The sequence below is a fragment of a genome, unplaced genomic scaffold, assembly GCF_019419815.1.
Source record: "Pyrus x bretschneideri cultivar Hongxiangsu unplaced genomic scaffold, Pyrus_bretschneideri_v1 Contig1, whole genome shotgun sequence".
NCBI lineage: Eukaryota > Viridiplantae > Streptophyta > Magnoliopsida > Rosales > Rosaceae > Pyrus > Pyrus x bretschneideri.
In genome coordinates this window covers 286,154-305,829 of record NW_025999390.1, presented here as the reverse complement: position 1 = coordinate 305,829, position 19,676 = coordinate 286,154, and the positions used below count along the sequence as shown (strand labels likewise).

At 38.9% G+C, this 19,676-nt stretch overlaps 4 protein-coding genes across 5 annotated transcripts; 3 read left to right on the top strand and 1 right to left on the bottom strand.

Moving 5' to 3' along the window:
• Positions 1–983: 983 nt before the first annotated feature.
• LOC103927449 (E3 ubiquitin-protein ligase ATL23) lies at positions 984–1,928 on the bottom strand. Its single transcript, XM_048583853.1, has one exon. The coding sequence runs from the start codon at positions 1,622–1,624 to the stop codon at positions 1,226–1,228; it is 399 nt and encodes a 132-aa protein (XP_048439810.1). The 5' UTR covers positions 1,625–1,928; the 3' UTR covers positions 984–1,225.
• A 4,769-nt stretch (positions 1,929–6,697) lies between these two features.
• LOC103927464 (probable nucleoredoxin 2) lies at positions 6,698–11,683 on the top strand. 2 transcript variants are annotated; one of them, XM_009336400.3, is made up of 4 exons: positions 6,698–6,894; positions 6,993–7,175; positions 10,251–10,745; positions 10,870–11,683. In XM_009336400.3, the coding sequence occupies exons 2-4, from the start codon at positions 7,005–7,007 to the stop codon at positions 11,542–11,544; spliced, it is 1,341 nt and encodes a 446-aa protein (XP_009334675.2). In that variant the 5' UTR covers positions 6,698–6,894; positions 6,993–7,004; the 3' UTR covers positions 11,545–11,683. The 2 variants fall into 2 exon arrangements, with proteins under 2 accessions (XP_009334675.2, XP_048433172.1); XM_048577215.1 differs by lacking the exons at positions 6,698–6,894; positions 6,993–7,175 and adding exons at positions 9,507–9,525; positions 9,611–9,663.
• A 1,240-nt stretch (positions 11,684–12,923) lies between these two features.
• On the top strand, positions 12,924–16,236 carry LOC103927423 (calcium-dependent protein kinase 29). The gene is given in 9 exon segments (XM_009336348.3): positions 12,924–13,139; positions 13,142–13,768; positions 14,335–14,478; positions 14,597–14,749; positions 14,852–14,961; positions 15,145–15,312; positions 15,405–15,532; positions 15,617–15,716; positions 15,850–16,236. Coding segments are annotated over 9 exon segments (1,620 nt in total). The 5' UTR covers positions 12,924–13,066; the 3' UTR covers positions 15,967–16,236.
• A 195-nt stretch (positions 16,237–16,431) lies between these two features.
• Positions 16,432–19,632, top strand: LOC103927414 (pentatricopeptide repeat-containing protein At1g20230). Its single transcript, XM_018642593.2, has 2 exons — positions 16,432–19,155; positions 19,250–19,632. The coding sequence occupies exon 1, from the start codon at positions 16,745–16,747 to the stop codon at positions 19,073–19,075; it is 2,331 nt and encodes a 776-aa protein (XP_018498109.2). The 5' UTR covers positions 16,432–16,744; the 3' UTR covers positions 19,076–19,155; positions 19,250–19,632.
• The last annotated feature ends 44 nt before the right edge of the window (positions 19,633–19,676 follow it).

Sequence of the window (19,676 nt, the reverse complement as noted above, 5' to 3'; positions counted from 1 at the left end):
ATCATTGTGAGGAGTTATGTGGCATGGTGGACAACTAGAGGTAAGTTGCAAGGCATCAAATTCAGGAATGTTTGATGGTGCACTCCAATTATCTATGATTCGAGCTAAGAATTTGGTCCATATTTCATGGGTCTATTCTCTCCTCAATCCCCCAACAGGCAAACAATAGAATAAGGTTTCTAATTCCTTGTGGGCCTTTCTAGTAAATTGCGGAGTGTGCCAAGGTCCACGAGGGCCCACGCTGACTTAAAAGAGTTACGAAGAGAAACATATTCTTTTCTTAGGGCCATACCGGAAAATTGAGTTTGATTTTCTTTTCTTTTTTTTGTTTTAAGAGAAGGATCACATTCATCGATGATATAGGACAATTCGTAAGGGGTGTTTTATTGAGATCTCAATAAAGTTTGTCAGAGGTTTCAACTGGGACGAAAGGAAAGAGCATTCCATGAATATGATATTTGGAATGATATTTGGAGGTCTGAAATGATATTTGGAGGTTTTTGAAATCACACACAGTTTTTGTGATGACACACAGTTTTGACATTTATGTGTCGCTGCATTCGCTGCTCTATTAACATAATACCCTTAAAGAAGTTTTTCCTGGACAGCCAATTATCACCCCGTCCCTTAGTTTTGGAACCATCACCGACTTGCCAGCGACTCCATTATAGAATCACACACCTTGCCTCTCCAATACTACGCTGGAATATTTTTGCTTACCATCCTCAAGTGACGATGGTGTCACCACCTTCATTATAACTGTTGGATAAGTTTAAATTTCGAGATTTGTATAGTAGATAACTAGCAACAAATCTCTCTTGATCTATGTCTCTCTTCGGCCACATATTAGGATCTCAACCTCGTTAATAAGACGGAGGATCATCACTAGATCCTTTTTGTGAGAATCTCGGGGATCCTCCAATCACATCCGTTCATCGTGCGGCCATTTTTTATCAAGTACGGTATCAATACAACTCAGAAAATAATAATTTCGACCCGAAACAATAATAATAAACTAATTGCTAATAACAAATTTTTTGAAAATACAGTAGCAAAAATGGTTGATGTTTCGAATCAAAAGTGATAGTTACCATGAATGCCAACGGATTCCAATGCTAATCAAGACTGATTAGCATTAATGGACAGCTAATCACCAACCCTCGGTGAAAACAAAAGCAGAGCTAGCTTTTGCTTGTTCTCTGCAATATTTTCGTTTGTTTCTTAATCAACACTGATTTTCAGATGAATCGAGAGACTGAAGAACCGGGTGGAGTTTGGCCCGACAAACCGGACAAAACGAGTGTTTCGAAAGCCAGGTATCGGCGCACAGCAGATGGAAGGCGTGGTTACAACCGGGAACCACCCGCGCCGGTTGCTCTCCCTCGATATCGTCCAGACACACCGCGCACTCCCTCCTCTCCGCCATCACCTCTTTCCCTGTAATTTTAGGCAGCTTGTCGAGTTCTGACGCCGACAATCCATTCTCGGAAATCTGCTTGACAGGTAGCCCAACGTTGGCGGCTTGGTTGTTCGTAGCGTACCATAACAGACAGACGTACACTACGAACACCACGCTCATCCCCACGCACGGCACAAACATCGCCAAAAACACCGAAACCAGCATTTCGATATTTTCTTATGGGAGTCAAACTCCGACAGTGAACCAGAAAATTTGAGTTCTATAGCAGACCTAGGGTTTTTTTAGGGTGGCTGGTGGAGAAGTTGGTCAAGTGAGGAGTGATGTTGTTGTGTACAGCAAAACGTAGCGGAAAGTACGGTTTTTCTAGAAAGACAAAACAATAAGTTTTGGAAAAATGAGAAATAAATAGCATGGCTTGGGGAGATGGAAAGTAGCAAAGTGAGGTGGTGCCTGGCTGGGTGGTTTACAGTGTGACCAGGCAACGTTAGACGTGGATCGGTTATTTGGTGCGCAGCGGTTTATATTTGGAAGGAGATTATTCATTTCATTTTCATATACAGGTTTTTCCCTTCTGTTCACGCGTTTCGTATTCCGCAAGTAAAAGCTTGGTCCAGCTATTGTTGCTTTAATAATGTGGGAGACTACTAATTTGAACCGTCTTCTCTAATCATCTCGTAACTAATTTGTACATGTCACATCAATTAATCAATTAATATTTTTCTTTGTTAATTTGTTCTTTTTAAATTAGTTCTCCAATACAACAACACTAAAGCTTTACAGTCTCTCTCTTCCTCCCACCCACAACCCCTTCCACTAATCGCATTCAGTCACCGTCGCCAGCCCAAGATTAAGAGCAAACTTTGGGTCTGAAATCGACCGCGCACCTATCCCAGCTTCTTGGGGGCGGCAGAGAGAGTGATGATGCCGTGGTGGGTCTATAGGGAGAAAGAAATTGTGAGGTGATGGTGTTGATGCATTGTGGCCCACAACTTGTGGTTAATCTCCTTCCATTTGGAAATAGAATTGGTTATCTAACGTATTCTTATACATGGGTTACAAGTTCTGGCTTGCAAGTTCATACACATCCAATCTTATTCTAAAGTTCAATCGTATCTAGCCTACTAAATTGCTCTTATAGTTATAATAAATAAAAAACACATTTACCCGCTCTAATCAATGTGACTACGTGTATTTCTATGCTGGTGAAGTTTTAAGTTAGTAACATTTAAGAAAGTGTGAACGCTTGGAAAAGCATAAATTGTGAATATGGTTTAAATGGTTCATGGTTGGGAACAAACAGGTTGGGTCACCTGGGTCGCATGATTGACTTTGACCATCTCAAACACCGAAACCCAAGTGCACGGGCTCATGAAAAGCTTGCAGTTTTAGTTTTAGGAGCCCACGGGTTTCGAATTATGTGCGTGTAAAATTTTAATTCCTTATTTCGAAGGAAAAAAACTATTGAACTTGATTCAGAGTTCCCACCTGAAAGTTGAAATTCCTTCCAAAAAATGATTTAAATTCATTGATTGCAAACCTATTCAGTGTATCGCCAGCTGTAACAATAAATCACAGGATTGCCACGTCGCATGCCTTGTATTGCAAGTGCCAAACAGAAAAGGAAAGGCGGGTAGACGGTAGAAATAAATTCTAATACAAATTTGCACCTATGAGATACCGATGGGAAATGATAAAACAACTATTTTAAAAGTGGGATTCTTCATGAATTATTGCGTCAATTCCGTATCAACATTATAAAATATTGTGTAAATAAAACATAAGGTGACAAAAAGTTCTATTAACATTTCTCTACACAATGAAAGGGGGGGATGGAGACTGTTAACCTCCGAAATCATTGGATTTACATATTAACAAGGCAAATAAACTCTTAACAAATATAAAATAAAAATATTACGCAAGGCTATTTTGTTTCTCGAAATGAAAACTGTAGCTTAAAGGAAAATTTTGCAGACGTGGTCATACCTACATTAGTAATCGTTAGGGTGAATATGTTTGTTGCAGTGCATAGTATCAATGCTCGTACCTGCAGCTTCAATTAGATTTAAATAAATAGGGCTCATACAAAGTAGGGGTGGGTTCAAAATTAAAAATAAAAAATAATGGAGTTGAACACCAAATCGAGAAAGAAAGAAAGAAAAAAAACCCAAAGAAAATCCGAACTAAAAAAATCGAATTAATTTCTGTTTGATTACAAGTTTGGCAAAAAACGGAACAGATTGAAACCCGAACACACCTCAAAGGAAAATTTGAAATTGGGCTCGGTATTTGAAGAATTTCGATCCAAACCTTAAATCGATATGGGCCTGGGTTAACCTTGAAAGTGACTGGTTGAAAATTCCAGTTTAGCCCAAGCTTTCATTTTAGACTGTACAACCTAAAGCCTAATGAAACATGAGAGTCAGCACGTGAAACACAACCAAGTCGGCACGTGAAACACAACTATGATGTGCACCAAAATTCTAACAGTCGATTGCGTGGAGTGCCGTGACAATTGTAGGTTGGGCCTAATTGATTTGTTCACACTTCACATACTCAAAGTTTTTTTCTATCTCATATTATTGTTATGATATTTTATTATAATGTTAACACAAAAATTGACGTTAATTGTGAACTGCCAAAAAGTAAAAGACCCAATTATTGTTGAAATTCTCTATAACATTTCTCATGTTAGTTATGAGTTTTTATTAATAAAAAATAAAATTAAAAGACCCAATTAAAACGTAGTATGTTTGTTGAAACGAAGATTAAGCAGATAACCAAAATTTGTGCACTTGTCAACAGCGAGCGACGACCCACGTGATTCAACCTTGGGTCGTGGGCCCCCACGCGAACAACTTTGCCAAAGTCTTCAGGAAAGGAATCCTCTTAATGCCTTCCCTAAATGATCCAATCATCTAATCTAATCAGAATCTTTAAAATTTGATTCATCGACTAAAATTATTATATCTTTTAAAGAAACATATTGTTTATAATTATTGAATTAAATTTTAAAAATCCGAATTGATTAATAGAAGAGATTCGAAGAGCATCCTTTCTAAGTTTTTAATTGAAAAACAGAAAAATAGCACAGGCGTGTGGCCGAAACACTCAACGTGTTTCTTCTATGATCGCACGATCCATGCAATCGCTGGCTTGGAGTTCACGAACTCAGATCTAGTTTAGATTAGACCATTACTTTTGGCTTTCTCTTCCTCGGACGGTACAACGACGGGTGGCCTCAATGTCCGGACGATAGCTTCCCGTGGGACCCGCTTGGATGGTTTCTAATATAACATAACTAAATGACCCAAGAATGAGAATTAATTACATAAACCGCAAAATTTTTGGTTGCAACATGGTGTGTATTTTGAGGTTATTTGTTTGCTCACGAGATGTGTTAGGTTAGAAGAGGGACAGACGTGAGGAGGGAGAGCTAATCACGAGAAACTTTAACCGAGTTGTACTTAAGTTTCTCCCCTACATGTGACCAAAACAAAAAAAAAAAAAAAAGGTTTCTTCCCTACAAGAGATGAGTTATCTCAAGAAAAAAAATCAAATCAATAATACGATATGTATGCTTTTATGGTATTTTAAATCAATAACACAATATTATTTGTATTATAACTTTATTAATATACTAGTATTTTGTGTATATATCGGTGTAAGTAAGGGTTTGTTCATTAAAGTTTGCAAATTTTTTGTTTTGTAGATATAAAAACGGGTGAAAAATGTACCCGACATATTATTTTTGTGAAAATAAACTTAGAAAACAAAAGCCGCAGAAAATAATATTTAGCCTAAGTTCTGTGGAACATCAAATTGATATTTCCTTTGTTTATCAAGAAAAAATTATCAAATAATACATCAAATAAAATCATATTTACCATCACCATCTTCACCATTGCCACCACCACGATCACCAAATTATCCACTGTTTCACCATTATCACCATCGCCTTGCACCATCACCCTCACCACCACAACCACCATCTCTAACATATCATCATTGCCACAACCCACACTACCACCACCTGGACTTCCACCATAGTCACCTTGGCCATCACCACCTCAACCATCTCATTATTATGGCTACCACCATTGCCAGCACCCCCATCACCACATTCTCCACCTCGTTACCGTCATCATGGACACTACCACCTCCACCATATTCACCACCGTCATCCCTATCACTCAACCACCATTTTCACAACCATCATATGGCACCATTGCAACAATTGTTGCTACTACCACCACCACCACCACCACCACTTCTTCACCAATTGCCTCTATCTTGCTATTTCAACTACTCATATCTCATCACTACTAACACCTCTATTGTCACCACTATTATCACCACTTCAACCACTATTACTACCAACACCACTCGTCTCAATCACCATCCCTACCTCATCACCAATTGCTTCCAAACACAAATTTATATTATTTTTTAATATTTGGTACTATCTGCATTTTCAATGTCTTCATTCTAAAAAATTATTCTTGAATTAAAATACAAGACTTTTATTCAAATCATAAAAGTGCGAAAATTCCGATATCATTTTTGTTTTACTAAACAGTTTAAATTTATTTTATAAAACGTTACTGGATGGACCCTAACTTTCTCTGTGAACTAGTAAATCAGTAAAGAAAACTAAAATAACCAACAACCGTTGATAAACTTGCTTAGTTGAATGAGAAAATAATGTAGCTCGTACGTACGAACATGAAGGAGCCAACATTTGGATTGTTTGGGTACCCTTCCCATCTATTTTTATTTGTGCGGTTATGGTTAAGTTATGTCAACCTGTTATATTCATATTATTTTTTGTCTTATTATCTTTATAAAAAAAATCAATATAAAATATTAACGTGGTTTAAATAAATAAAGATAAAAAGGACACCCAAACAAGAGGTAGAGAATCTATCTTCCCAACATTTTCCAGGAAAAAGCATGAATATTAAAGTTGATTAAAGGGGAAATGGAAAGAAGTAGCGACGGACACGTGTCTCTCTGTTGGTTTGGCTTTCATCTTTCACAAATTAAAAACCATCAATTCAAAAGTCCATTATGATTACACGGACCTGGCCTCCTTTGCCTTGTTGCCAAATGTCAAGTGCCAATCCCTTACCCGTTACCGTGATTATATATATGGACATAATTCCTAGCATAATATCCACCATCCAATGACCTAGACTTGTGTCACCTTCTGGTTGGCTAGGGTTGACCTTTCACAGTAACGACAGAATAAAAGTTGGATCTTTTGGGTGAATGAGGCGGTGATTGGAGAAGCAGTTGTTTTGCATAAGCACTTGAGAAGTAGGAAATCAGAGTCTCTAGACTAGGGGAGGGCTTGGGTTGGGTTGGGGGCAGATTTCATATGAATAGATGATGGGGGTTGGGGGGCTTAATTAGTATTGGATGTAATGATGTGGTGGGAATAAGATTCTTTGGAATGTAATTTAAGGAGTCGGAGGGTTAGTAGTGGAGGCTAATATTTTTTATTGATTTTTTTGACCCTCTGCAGTATTCTCTTTCCCTTTTGTCTTCGATTAATATTTGTGTCCTGGCACAGAAAGATATCGATATGAAGAAGGAGATGAACGTGAAGATCAGTCATGGTTATGAAGCTGCAAGCAACGGTGGTGGAAGTTGGGGTGGGGGTGGTGCTGCCGCCGACACCGTCTCGAGCTCAAGAGTTTCATCGCTTCTGGCCTCCCAAGATCGTGACTACCTTCTTACTCCGACTGGAAACCAGGTCTCTCTCTCTATCAGAGTATATTAAGGTTTCTTTTCCTTTTAATATAAAAACATCTGACTGAAAACAGTTTTCTTTCATGAGATAAAAATCCGAAGATATAGGAACTTGAAACGAATATTTTTGTCGAAATTTTGATGCAGTCCGATTTAATAATTCTGAGATGGATCTGAGATATGTACTCTCTCACAAACATAAAATATGACTAAAAACACCAGCTGCATATAGCTAGTTTAGAAGGAGAAATATTATTTCCTCTTCTAATCTCTCACTCCTTACCTCATCTCTTACTTGAACTGTTACGATTAAGGACACATGAACCTTTTCTTACAATTGTGTTGTTCTTGGAGGATATTTACAAGTCTCGTGAGGATTAGGAAATGGCAAGATTCAACAATATAAGAACGAGTTTTGAATGTTACAATTCTAAAGTTGTGTGCTTACTCTTATGATAAATTTTCTTATTTTGTTTTGAGTTCAATTTTAGATGTATTCTGAGTTCATGTGTTATGCATAGAATAATAATACACGTACGCGTGCGAGGAGTTGTTTTTGGTTAACTATGCAAGAGTGCATAAATTTCGTAAACCTTTTCTTACAATTCATGCTGAGGGAAACGAACGCGTACGTAAATGCATGCTATGCCGATGATCTATAGAACAAATAAGAGGGAAATTTTATAGTATTTGACTAATTTTATGAATTATTATGATTATTTATATGAGGACTTCTACGAGGTTCTTGGTCGTCCACTCTCCTTTTTGATAGATCAAACATTTGACATTTTATGTGCTTAATTATCAGTACTTTTGTTAAGTAGTTTTATTAACAAAGAAGATTCGAACTCCAGATCTCAAACTTACTTATATCCATCACTCTTATCTACCCTCACCATTGAAGTAACCTCAGTAATTTATTTTCTTCAATGTTTTTTTATTTTATTTTTTTAACAAAAGATATTTACACTAAGGAAATTGATGAATTTAGTCTTACAATAGATTAGTAATAATATGATTCAAATTTATCTTTGACAAGAATTAAACTAAAAATCTCATTTATAAATTAAAAGAAATATCATTAAATTGTAGTAGGTTAAAGAAACCTTTTCAGTAATGATGAATTTAACCGGAGATGGATTGTTTGCCTTCCCCATTTCATATTTTTTTATTTGAATAAATCACGTTAATATTTTATATTTTATTATTTTTATTTAAAAAAATTAATATAAAATATTAACATTGTTTAACCGTAATTATTCAAATAAAAAGAAATTAAAAGAAGGAGAGCAGGCAATCCAAATCCCATGAATTTAACCGAACCAAAGCAAAAAGGCAGAAAATTTAACTGTGATGTTACTTGTCTCGAGATGAACATGGTAAATTGGTGTCACAATCGAGATGGACCACCACCACGCATTGTTGGTTGTCTATAGAGAGCCACTCTAGAAGGGCACGTGGCACTCTAATGTCAACTTCGTCCCACAGTAACGTTATTGGTATTACACGCGGTCCATTGGCATCCATGCACCTGTATTCATTTTTGGTAAAACATCGCTTTCAAACTTTACTAGATTCGAGCCTCTAGGCTGAAATATCTGGGGAAGCTGGCGAATCTTAACTCAATCCCCACTGTTAAAGTGATGATCTGTCCCCCTTGTCGGAATTATTCAGGCGGTCCATCCCTGCTCCAATTGATGCTTCTAGTTCTTTGGCAACGAGCAGTTTGGATAAGTATTTGGGGTGGAATTATGGAAATAACAAAGAACATGTCTTTTATATGAAAAGGTCTTGATCAATATTCTTTTTCTTTCATGTAGTTTAGTATTTTAATGGATAGAGTATTTAGTTGTTATTCATGCGTTCTGAATTCGAAATTCTTCTTTTTGTGGTAAATTTACAAATAAAAAAAAAGTATATTCTTACTCTTTAGACTAGACCTGTAAACGGATCAGGTTTATTGAGTTTAGATTAGGTTTAATCCAATCCGTTAATTTAACTAATCATCCAAACTCAGATTGTTAAGCTAACGGGTCATCCGTGAACCTTTATTTTTTGTTCTTTTTTCTTTCATTGTTTCTCCTGCCTCTCTATCCAAATGCTGAATTGATTATCACGGAATATCACAACCACGTGACCCGTTTCACCTGTTAACTTTCACCTGTTAACTTTTTTTTTCTTTCGTTGTTTCTCTCGTCTCTCTCTCCAAATGCTGAATTGATTATCACGGAATATCACAACCACCCAATTTCTTCCACTCTTCCATTCCCATCAACCTTCCTTTTATTCCTTCAGTCTCTCGATTGTTTCAATGAACTGAAGTCAATCCCTTTCCCCATTCGTCTCTTTCATGGATCTGGGTTTCTGATTCCCTACTCAAAACGGTTTTCTTTCACTCAAGAGGCAGATACACAGAGACATTGCCGAGAAAATGGCAGCATCAGCGACGGGATGGCGGCAGCCGAGAAATCAAGCTCCAAAGGCCAAGCATGGTGAGTTGAATGGTCAAATTCAATTTAAAAACCTTACCTTTTTTATTTTTCTGCCGGAGACCCATTTGAAAACAATGCACCAATTCGCCAAAACTCGCTTCAAAATCTCGTCTTTGTAGGTTCTGCACCACTGGATTACCAAGCGACATTGTCGTCGAAGTCGACGACATGACCTTCCATCTTCACAAGGTCATTTCATCAAACACCTGGAGAGCACATTCTGCATTTCATCTCCTTCCCCCACCAAAAACTTCTCGGAGACAGAGTGAGCGGTTTCATTATTGACTATTGAAATTACACAAAAGCCCTCAATAATGAATGTAACGGGTTTTGCAGGTTCACCCAAAATGATCCGTTAAACCACCCGACTGTTAAACATTCACCCGAATACTCATTTTAACGGGTTGGGTTAGAATTGGCAGGTCTACTTTAGACTACTAATGCTCCGTTATGTACTTTATAGTTGATTACTTAATGAATTCCAGTTTATGAGGAAAAGGTTTAAAAATTAAAGAAAGTTAATTATAATCGATCAACAGTGTTTAATTCAGTTTGTTGTTTGTTTTGTTTTTGTTTTAATATTGCAGGTAAAAGTTTCTGATCTTGATGGGAAGATAATAGGCCTATACTTCTCAGCCAATTGGTACCCGCCATGCTGGAACTTCAACAAAGTCCTAGTTGGCATCTACGAGCAGCTGAAGAACAGTGGGACCAACTTCGAGATTGTGTACGTGTCATCGGACGAAGACTCTGACGCCTTCAACGTCTACCATGCATGCATGCCGTGGCTGGCGATTCCTTTCTCTGACTTGGACACCAAGAAAGCCTTGAACCGTAAGTTTGACGTGGAAAGTATTCCCAGCTTGGTTATTTTGCAACCTAATGATAACAAGGACGAGGCTACGTTGCATGATGGAGTTGAAATTATCTATCGCTATGGGGTCGTAGCCTTTCCTTTCACAACACAAAAGTTGGAAGAATTGCAAGATGAGGACAGAGCAAGGCATGAGAACCAAACTCTGACCAATTTACTAGCAAATCATGATAGAGATTATCTTTTGGGTCACCCCACGCCTAAACAGGTAAAATTTTAGAATCCTGCTGACACTGTTACACACGGTGTCGATATTTTTAGAATATGTCAGACGCGAGGCACAGAAAATTCCTACACTATAACGTAAACGCATACCTCTGTTTTGAATGCAGGTATCTGTTGCTTCATTAAGAGGCAAAACCATTGGACTCTACTTCTCAGCTCAATGGTGTCGTCCATGCGTTAATTTCACTCCCAAGTTGATCTCCATCTATGAAAAAATCAAGGAGAAAATGCTAGTAGATGATCACGACGGAGAAGACTTCGAGATAGTATTTGTGTCAAGTGATCGTGACCAAACGTCGTTCGACTCCTACTTCAACACCATGCCATGGTTAGCGTTGCCTTTTGGGGATCCAAACATCAAAGAACTTGTCAAGCATTTTGACGTCAAAGGTATCCCTTGTTTGGTAATTTTAGGGCCTGATGGTAAAACTGTGACCCAGCAGGGTAGAAATCTTATAAACTTATACAAAGAAAATGCGTATCCCTTCACGGATGCCAAACTGGAGTTGCTGGAGAAGAAAATGGATGAAGAGGCTAAGAACCTCCCTCGATCGGTGTACCACGGTGGGCATCGTCACGAGCTGAATTTGGTGTCGGAGGGCAATGGAGGAGGACCCTTCATATGTTGTGATTGTGATGAACAAGGATGTGGTTGGGCGTACCAGTGTCTCGAATGTGGATATGAGGTGCACCCCAAGTGTGTGACCGCTGCCACACCAATAGCAATAGCAATAGCAATAGCAATAGGTGATTCATTTGAGCTTATTAATGTTACGAATTAAACTTGTGCTGTATTATAAGTTGTGGTCTCGTTTCTTGACGACGGTTTGGGTTGAGAATATTAAATTCCCTTTTTAATCAATATGTGTAATACTGTTCTCATTTTTCAAGTAATTTGGACATCACTGTCAGTTATTATTATTAGTAGCTTATCGATCCTTAAGATTCATTGGCGATTTTGTGGTGTAAGAGATTTATGAATCCATAATTATAAATAAAATTATTAGCAATGCCCTCTGGACCAAGATCAAATCTTCTACATTCAAAATAGGTGTGATCTTTCTATGGCCCTGTTTGACACATACTAAACTTATGACAATAAAATTAAGAAAAGCTAAGATAATAAATTAGTGTCAGTCACTTAATAGGATCACATAGAGGCTGCACCTATTTTTGGTGCAAAAGATTTGGTCTTCTCTGGACCACAGGTCGACGAGGTTGTGTTTCACGTTACGTTGTTTCATCATTCTATTTTGTAATAAGTAATGTTAGATAGAATAAATATGCAAATTAAATGATGTGTCACTTATAAGAAATAAACACGTTGATTAACACTTAACTAATAATTCAATATTCAACTTTCATATAATTTAGTCTACATATTTAATCTCTCTGGCATTACTCTTTGTAATTAGTCCACCTATACTCTTATTTTGTGCCATTATTCTCTGTGGCGTTAGTTCTACCAATTACTTGTAAGTTTCAATTCTCTTTTAAATTTTCCCTAACACAATTATCACAATTTCACGTATTTACTAATTTATTATGCACGTACGATCTTCTTGACAAATATGCACCTTAATGTTACTTATGTGCATTAAACGTGAGAGGAGATCGAGGCATATTAAAAGTATCAAAGGGCTCAAAATTAAATTGAAAGTTTGGCAAATTAAAAGTATAAAGCGCTCAAAATTAAATTGAAAATTCTAGCTTAGGAGGACACACTTACCGTTTTACTTGTTATTTATTTTTCTTATTACAAGAGATATTAATACGTTAAACTAAACAAAACAAAAATGAATAAAATGCAATGAGTTGACGAAAAAGACTCTGTCTACTGACTAGACAACGAAACTGGAAAGGATCATGGGTCCTTTAGGACATCATCACGGGCCACATTTAGTATCGTCGTTGTGGGCTTGCCAATAACAACAAAAAGGGACACCTGAAATGAAATGCGTAGCAGTAACGCTACATGCCTACAACGCCGTCGTAAGAGAAACGTTGGCCATAACATTAACATCCTTCTCGTCTCTGTCTCTAATCGCCGTTGAAAAGCGTACGTGCGCAAAAAGTGAAGTGAAAGAAAGGAAGAAAGCGGAATTATATGCTCGGCAACATCCAAAGGGCAAAAGCAAAGCATAAAATAAAGCACACAGAAACAACACACACAAGCAAACATCTACTAAATATGCGCTCTGCTTTCATAACTCTTAAAACCCCTACAACCAAATACTCTCTCTCACCCTCAAACTCTCTCTCCCCCCTGTCTTCTCCTCTTTCTCTCTCTCTCTCTCTCCAGAAATGGGACTCTGTTTCACAAAATGTCAATCCCATGACATCCCTATATCTTCCTCAGACTCGCCACCTCATCCAACCCACCAAAATCCAACAGAACCCGCGGCCCGTATAAGCCCGCGCCATCAAAACCAAACCCGTATTCGCCTGCTTATGGTTCTGGCACCTCTTTCGGCAGGACCCCTTCGTCGTTTCAGATTGGACCCATTCTCGGAAAACCCTACTTCGACGTAAACTCCCTTTATACCCTCGAGAAGGAGCTGGGGCGGGGCCAGTTCGGGGTGACCTATCTCTGCACCGAGAAGGCCACCGGAAAAAAGTACGCCTGCAAGTCGATATCACGGGGGAAGATGTCGACGACCAAGGACATCGAGGACGTGAGGAGGGAGATTATGATACAGCAGCACCTGACGGGGCAGCCCAACATCGCGGAGTTCAAGGGGGCCTATGAGGACAGGCAGAATCTGCATTTGGTCATGGAGTTGTGCTCTGGCGGCGAGCTTTTCGATCGAATTATTGCCAAAGGGAGCTACTCCGAGCGGGAGGCGGCGGGGATTTTCAGGCAGATTGTGAATGTGGTGCATGTCTGTCATTTTATGGGGGTGATGCATCGGGATTTGAAGCCTGAGAATTTTTTGTTTGCGAGTAAGGATGAAGACGCGCCGCTCAAAGTCATTGATTTTGGACTCTCTGTTTTCATTGAGCAAGGTAAGTATTCGGTAATTACTCAAATTTGTGAAAATTTTGTTTGGAGATTACATAAATTTGTGTGTTTATTTCCATACAATTGTTTGTTTAATTAAAGACGAAGATAATTGTCTAGAAGATATAAGAGTTTATAATCCACTCTAACTTACAAAGAAGAAAATTCAAACGTGCATACACAATAATCTCTGCCATTATGGGTTAGAGAAGACTTAAGTCAATGAAGATGGGGACAAGTCAACCAAGTCAACAAATTTAGTGACAAATAAAATAAAAAAAAAATACGACAAGATAATAAGTGGTGCATCACATTGTGACTAGATTAAGCATTAAAAAATGTGACGCAATATACGCAGCATGTAGGTCTTATGTTGTGCAAGAAATCGACGTGCTGCATATGAAGAACGTATACAAGAGTGAACAAAAATTTACAATATACCCATCATTTTGGAAGCAGTTGAATTGATGAATAACATGCATAATTTTTATTTATTGAAATTTTGTTACTGTAGAATTTCAATTAATTTTCATGATCTACACGGAGGAATGACTTGTCAGCAATTCTCCAGGGAAAGTGTACAAGGACATAGTTGGGAGTGCCTACTATGTGGCCCCAGAAGTGTTACGGCGGAATTATGGGAAGGAGATAGATGTCTGGAGTGCCGGAATTATTTTATATATTATTCTGGCTGGAGCGCCTCCCTTTTGGGCTGGTAGGTAACTTGCATTGCACGCTACTATTTTTACTGTGTCTAAAACTTTAAACCAGATCAAGAAGAACAATTTGTGTTTCTTTCTAAATTTTGTTTTGACGTTTTGATGCGTGTGTAGAGACCGAGAATGGGATATTGGATGCAATTTTAGAAGGCAAACTCGACTTACAAAGCCCACCTTGGCCTTCAGTATCTGATGAGGCAAAGGATCTCATCAAGAAAATGTTAACCATGGAACCTAGGAGGAGAATTACAGCTTCGCAAGTTCTTGGTAAATGTTAACAGAAAACTTACTCAACAACTTAACTCCTTTATTTTAATTGTTCCCCTTGAGCAAATTTTTGTCAAAATAATTAATGTGCGTTTTAACCAGAACATCCATGGATGAGGACAGAAGCATCGGACAAACCTATTGACAGTGCTGTTCTAAGTAGAATGAAGCAGTTCAGAGCAATGAACAAGCTCAAGAAACTTGCTCTGAAGGTATGTATGATTCGTTACACCTCCATTTTAATTGTTCAAATCATATGCGCAAGGCCAGACAAGTTAGAAAACAACCGTCTGTCCAGCCTTGTGCGTATCAATATTTGTTCCTTCAAATTTGTTTTTTTACGTTATTATTCATCTCCTGTTTGTGTAAGCAACTGGAATTTGGATTGGTTAAAGGTAATAGCAGAAAACCTTTCGGAAGAAGAAATCCACGGCCTGAAGGAAATGTTCAACAACATGGACACGGATGGAAGCGGTAGCATCACACTTGAGGAACTTAAAACTGGATTGACGAGGCTGGGATCCAAGCTCACTGAAACAGAAATAAAACAGCTGATGGATGCTGTCAGTACTCGAAAAATCATTTCTTCGTGCTTGAATTTCCCTTAACATTAATAATATCTAGCTACATTAATTTGTTCTTCTTTTCTCGTTAGGCCGACATTGACAAGAACGGGACTATAGATTACACCGAATTTATAACTGCTACCATGCATCGCCATAAACTGGAGAAGGAAGAAAATTTGCACAAGGCTTTCGTGTTCTTCGACAAGGATCGGAGCGGGTTAGTTTAATCAATTTAATTAATCCGAAGTTTTCGATAAGTAAGTTATACTTGAATCCTCACTGACTGGTTTAAGCTGATCAGGTTTATATCAAGAGATGAGCTAAGACAAGCAATGACTGAATATGGGATGGGCGACGACGCTACTATTGAAGAAATCCTCAATGATGTGGACACGAATAAAGTAACATCTACACACACATGCATACACACATATGTATATATATGTGTGCGTGTGTGCATGCATGCATATGCATACATGTTATGTGTTGTGTTTCTCCAGATGACTGAATACTACTGGTTTAATTTTTGTGTAGGATGGAAATATCAATTACGAGGAGTTTGAGGCGATGATGAGAAAGGGAGCTCAAGATGCTGATGAGAAACAAAGATACTGGTTGACAGCTTTCTTACAAGAATCCATGAAGATCTAATAGTAAACAACTCCCAAAACTCAAAGCCCTGCCTCTGAAAAGTAAACCAATGTCCATAAATAAACTCAAGCTGTTATACATCATGTGTACTACATGAACAAATTAATAATAATAATCCAAATATACAAATTACAACTGTTAAGTATAAACTTGTTCAGCTAAATTGGCTTCGAAGCTTTCCATATTATGAAATATGAAATTTGAAAGTTGAAGGACACTCTAAGATGAACTAAATTGTCGTTTATACATGTTTATTGTATATTTAGTGTTTCTTGGTGCTGTTTTTAATTAAAAATTTGTAACCGATATCATTACATGTTTCCGAAGCGTTGTCAATGAGACTACAACAGTTTTTAACTCTTACAACATACACCCAAAAGTTAGAGGTCTCACTTTCAAAAAACGTTGCCAGTCTTTTCTTTTATTTTCAAATTACTATCTTCGGAGTTGTTTTATAACTATTTTTTCAAAAACTGAAAGTAGTCAATAAATAATATTTCAATTTTCAGTTTCAAAAAAAAGTGAAAACAAAAATTGAAAATGAAATTAATGAATAAAAAAAAAACTGAAACCAAAATGGTTAGAAGGCAATAAGACTACCCCGAACCGATTTTTTCTTACTCAGATTTCAGTTATAGACAAAAAAATTATTTGAAATGTTAGGTGGTAATCTGAAAAAAAAAAAAATGAAACATTGTGTCTGTTTTGTGACAGCGGGCTCGAACCTCAGGGGTTGTTCTGCAATTTGCTCGTACGTTTAAGATTAGGATGATACGACATGTCGCTCAACGTCGGACATTATATATTTTTGAGGGAACTGGTTGCAGAGGAAACCATGACAAGGCAACCTCTGAATCTGCTGCTGGAAAGTCTGCCCCAAACCATCCTCCAATTTCTGAACCCCTTCACTGCTTCTCTTTCGCAGGCGCGTCAAGCTCACGCCCAAATACTCAAGACTGGCCTCTCCAACGACACCAATGTCACCACCAAGCTGCTCTCTGTCTACGCCAACAACCTCTGCTTTCTCGAAGCAAACCTCGTCCTCGATTCGATTCCGGACCCCAACCTATTCTCCTTCTCCACCCTAATCCACGCCTTTTCGAAGCTCAATCAGTTCCGCCACGCACTATGTTTGTTCTCTCAAATGTTGTCCCGAGGCCTCGCGCCGGACGGTTTTCTCTTCCCCAGCGTCGTCAAGGCCTGCGCTGGCCCGCCAGCGGCTCCGAGAGCCGGCCGTCAGGTTCACGGCATTGCGTGTGTATCTGGGTTTTCTTTCGATTCGTTTGTGCAGTCATCTTTGGTGCACATGTATGTCAAATGTGACCGGATAAAGGATGCACGCAAGGTTTTCGATAGAGTGCCTCAACGGGATGTGGTTATTTTCAGCGCCTTGATTTCAGGGTATTCTCGGCATGGTTGCGTGGATGAGGCTGTGGGACTCTTGTATGAGATGAGGGGGATGGGTTTAGAGCCCAATGTAGTCTTGTGGAATGGGATGATTGCGGGTTTTAATCAGAGCGGGTTATATGCCGATACTGTGTCTGTTTTAAAGAAGATGCATTCCGAAGGTTTTCGACCTGACGGGTCTAGTATTTCTAGTTCTCTTCCTGCTGTCGGACAGTTGGAGGATTTGGGCATGGGGTTTCAGATTCATTGCTATGTGATCAAGCAGGGACTTGTGTCGGACAAATGTGTCGTCAGTGCGCTTATTGATCTGTATGGGAAGTGTGCCTGCGCATTTGAGATGTCACGGTTTTATGATGAAATGGATCAAACGGATGTTGGTGCTTGCAATGCTTTAGTCACGGGGCTTTCGCGAAATGGTCTTGTTGACAACGCACTGGAGATGTTCCAACAATTTAAGGGCCAAGTGGAACTGAACATTGTGTCTTGGACCTCGATAATTGCTAGTTGTTCCCAGAATGGAAAGGATATGGAGGCTTTGGAGCTATTCAGAGAGATGCAGATTGAGGGTGTGAAACCAAACTATGTGACTATCCCTTGCTTGCTTCCAGCTTGCGGTAACATTGCAGCCTTGATGCATGGGAAGGCAACTCACTGTTTCGCTCTCAGGAGGGGGATCTCTAACGATGTGTTTGTGGGTAGTGCATTGATTGACATGTACGCGAAATGTGGAAAAATCCACTTGTCTCGGCTTTGTTTTGATAAATTGCACGCCAGAAATTTGGTCTGCTGGAATGCAGTTATGAGTGGATATGCAATGCATGGAATGGCTAAGGAAACGATGGAGATATTTGATATGATGCAGAGGAGTGGTCAGAAGCCAGATTTTATCAGCTTTACCTGTATACTCTCTGCATGCAGCCAGAACGGTTTGACGGAACAGGGATGGAATTATTTTAAAAGTATGTCAAAGGAGCATGGTCTAGAAGCCAGAGTGGAGCATTATGCTTGCATGGTGACACTTCTCGGACGGGCTGGAAAACTTGAAGAGGCTTATTCCATGATTAAGAAAATGCCCTTCGAACCAGATGCTTGTGTTTGGGGAGCTTTACTAAGTTCTTGTAGAGTTCACAGTAATGTGACTTTAGGTGAGTCTGTTGCAAAGAAGCTCTTCAATATGGAACCGAAAAATCCTGGTAACTACATTCTTCTGTCAAATATTTATGCTTCCAAAGGCATGTGGACGGAAGTCGATAGAGTGAGGGATACAATGAAGAGTCTTGGTTTGAGGAAGAACCCTGGCTGCAGTTGGATTGAACTGAAGAACAAAGTGCACATGCTTCTTGCAGGAGACAAAGGGCATCCGCAAATGAACCAAATTATTGATAAGTTGGATCAGTTGAGCTCGGAGATGAAGAAATCGGGTTACTTCCCCAATACCCACTTTGTATTGCAAGATGTGGAGGAACAGGACAAGGAGCACATTCTGTGCGGACACAGTGAAAAGTTGGCAGTGGCGCTAGGACTTCTGAACACTCCTCCAGGGTCCCCCCTCAGGGTGATTAAGAACCTCAGGATATGCGGTGATTGCCATGCTGTTATAAAATTCATATCTAGCTGTGAAGGAAGAGAGATTTCGGTCAGAGATACAAATCGGTTTCATCATTTTAAAGACGGAGTTTGTTCTTGTGGGGATTATTGGTGAACTTTCACTATCAGCACATCTGACTAGGGGCTTACTCTTCAAAAGGATGAAGTTACTTCAAGCTACTAAGTCCGTCAGGTAAAGGAAATGAACTTAGCTTACATTCTTTTTTTCAATTATGCACTGCAAAGAAAGAAGTAACCCGACGCATAATTGTTCCATTTGCAGGTCCCCCCCCCCCCCCCCCCTCTTCCGTGTCAGTGCTCAACAAAACCGAGCTATTTCTACCTATCCCCGTAAAATACTACATGGATGAAGGGTTGGGAAATCCTTCCAGCGTGTACAGGGCGGAACCAGGACTCGAAGACAGCGCAATTCAAGGATGAATCTCATTTTGAGGTACTCATGATCTTGCACCTTATTTATACGAATGTGTTTTTATTGCCCTCTTTACAAGAATGACTGCGTCTCTTAAATAAATTCGACAGGAAGGAGTCTTGAGTAAATTCGGTGTCTATCGCATGTTGTAAATAAACTCGACAATAAGGCACTCTGTATTCTGCTGTATAGTTGGTTCTGTACTCAATTCATGTCCCTGCTGCAATTTTTGTTGTAAATTTTGCTCAATAAAAGGATCGAACATGCCGTCAAGGCATATAAA

What these genes read in the sequence shown, in the direction of transcription:
- LOC103927449 (XM_048583853.1), bottom strand. Translation starts at nt 1,624, where the DNA reads ATGCTGGTTTCGGTGTTTTTGGCGATGTTTGTGCCGTGCGTGGGGATG.
- LOC103927464 (XM_009336400.3), top strand. Translation starts at nt 7,005, where the DNA reads ATGAAGAAGGAGATGAACGTGAAGATCAGTCATGGTTATGAAGCTGCA. An exon ending in TTACTCCGACTGGAAACCAG is followed by an intron (nt 7,176 to 10,250) that starts GTCTCTCTCTCT and finishes TTAATATTGCAG; the next exon opens with GTAAAAGTTTCTGATCTTGA. An exon ending in GTCACCCCACGCCTAAACAG is followed by an intron (nt 10,746 to 10,869) that starts GTAAAATTTTAG and finishes TTTTGAATGCAG; the next exon opens with GTATCTGTTGCTTCATTAAG.
- LOC103927414 (XM_018642593.2), top strand. Translation starts at nt 16,745, where the DNA reads ATGTCGCTCAACGTCGGACATTATATATTTTTGAGGGAACTGGTTGCA.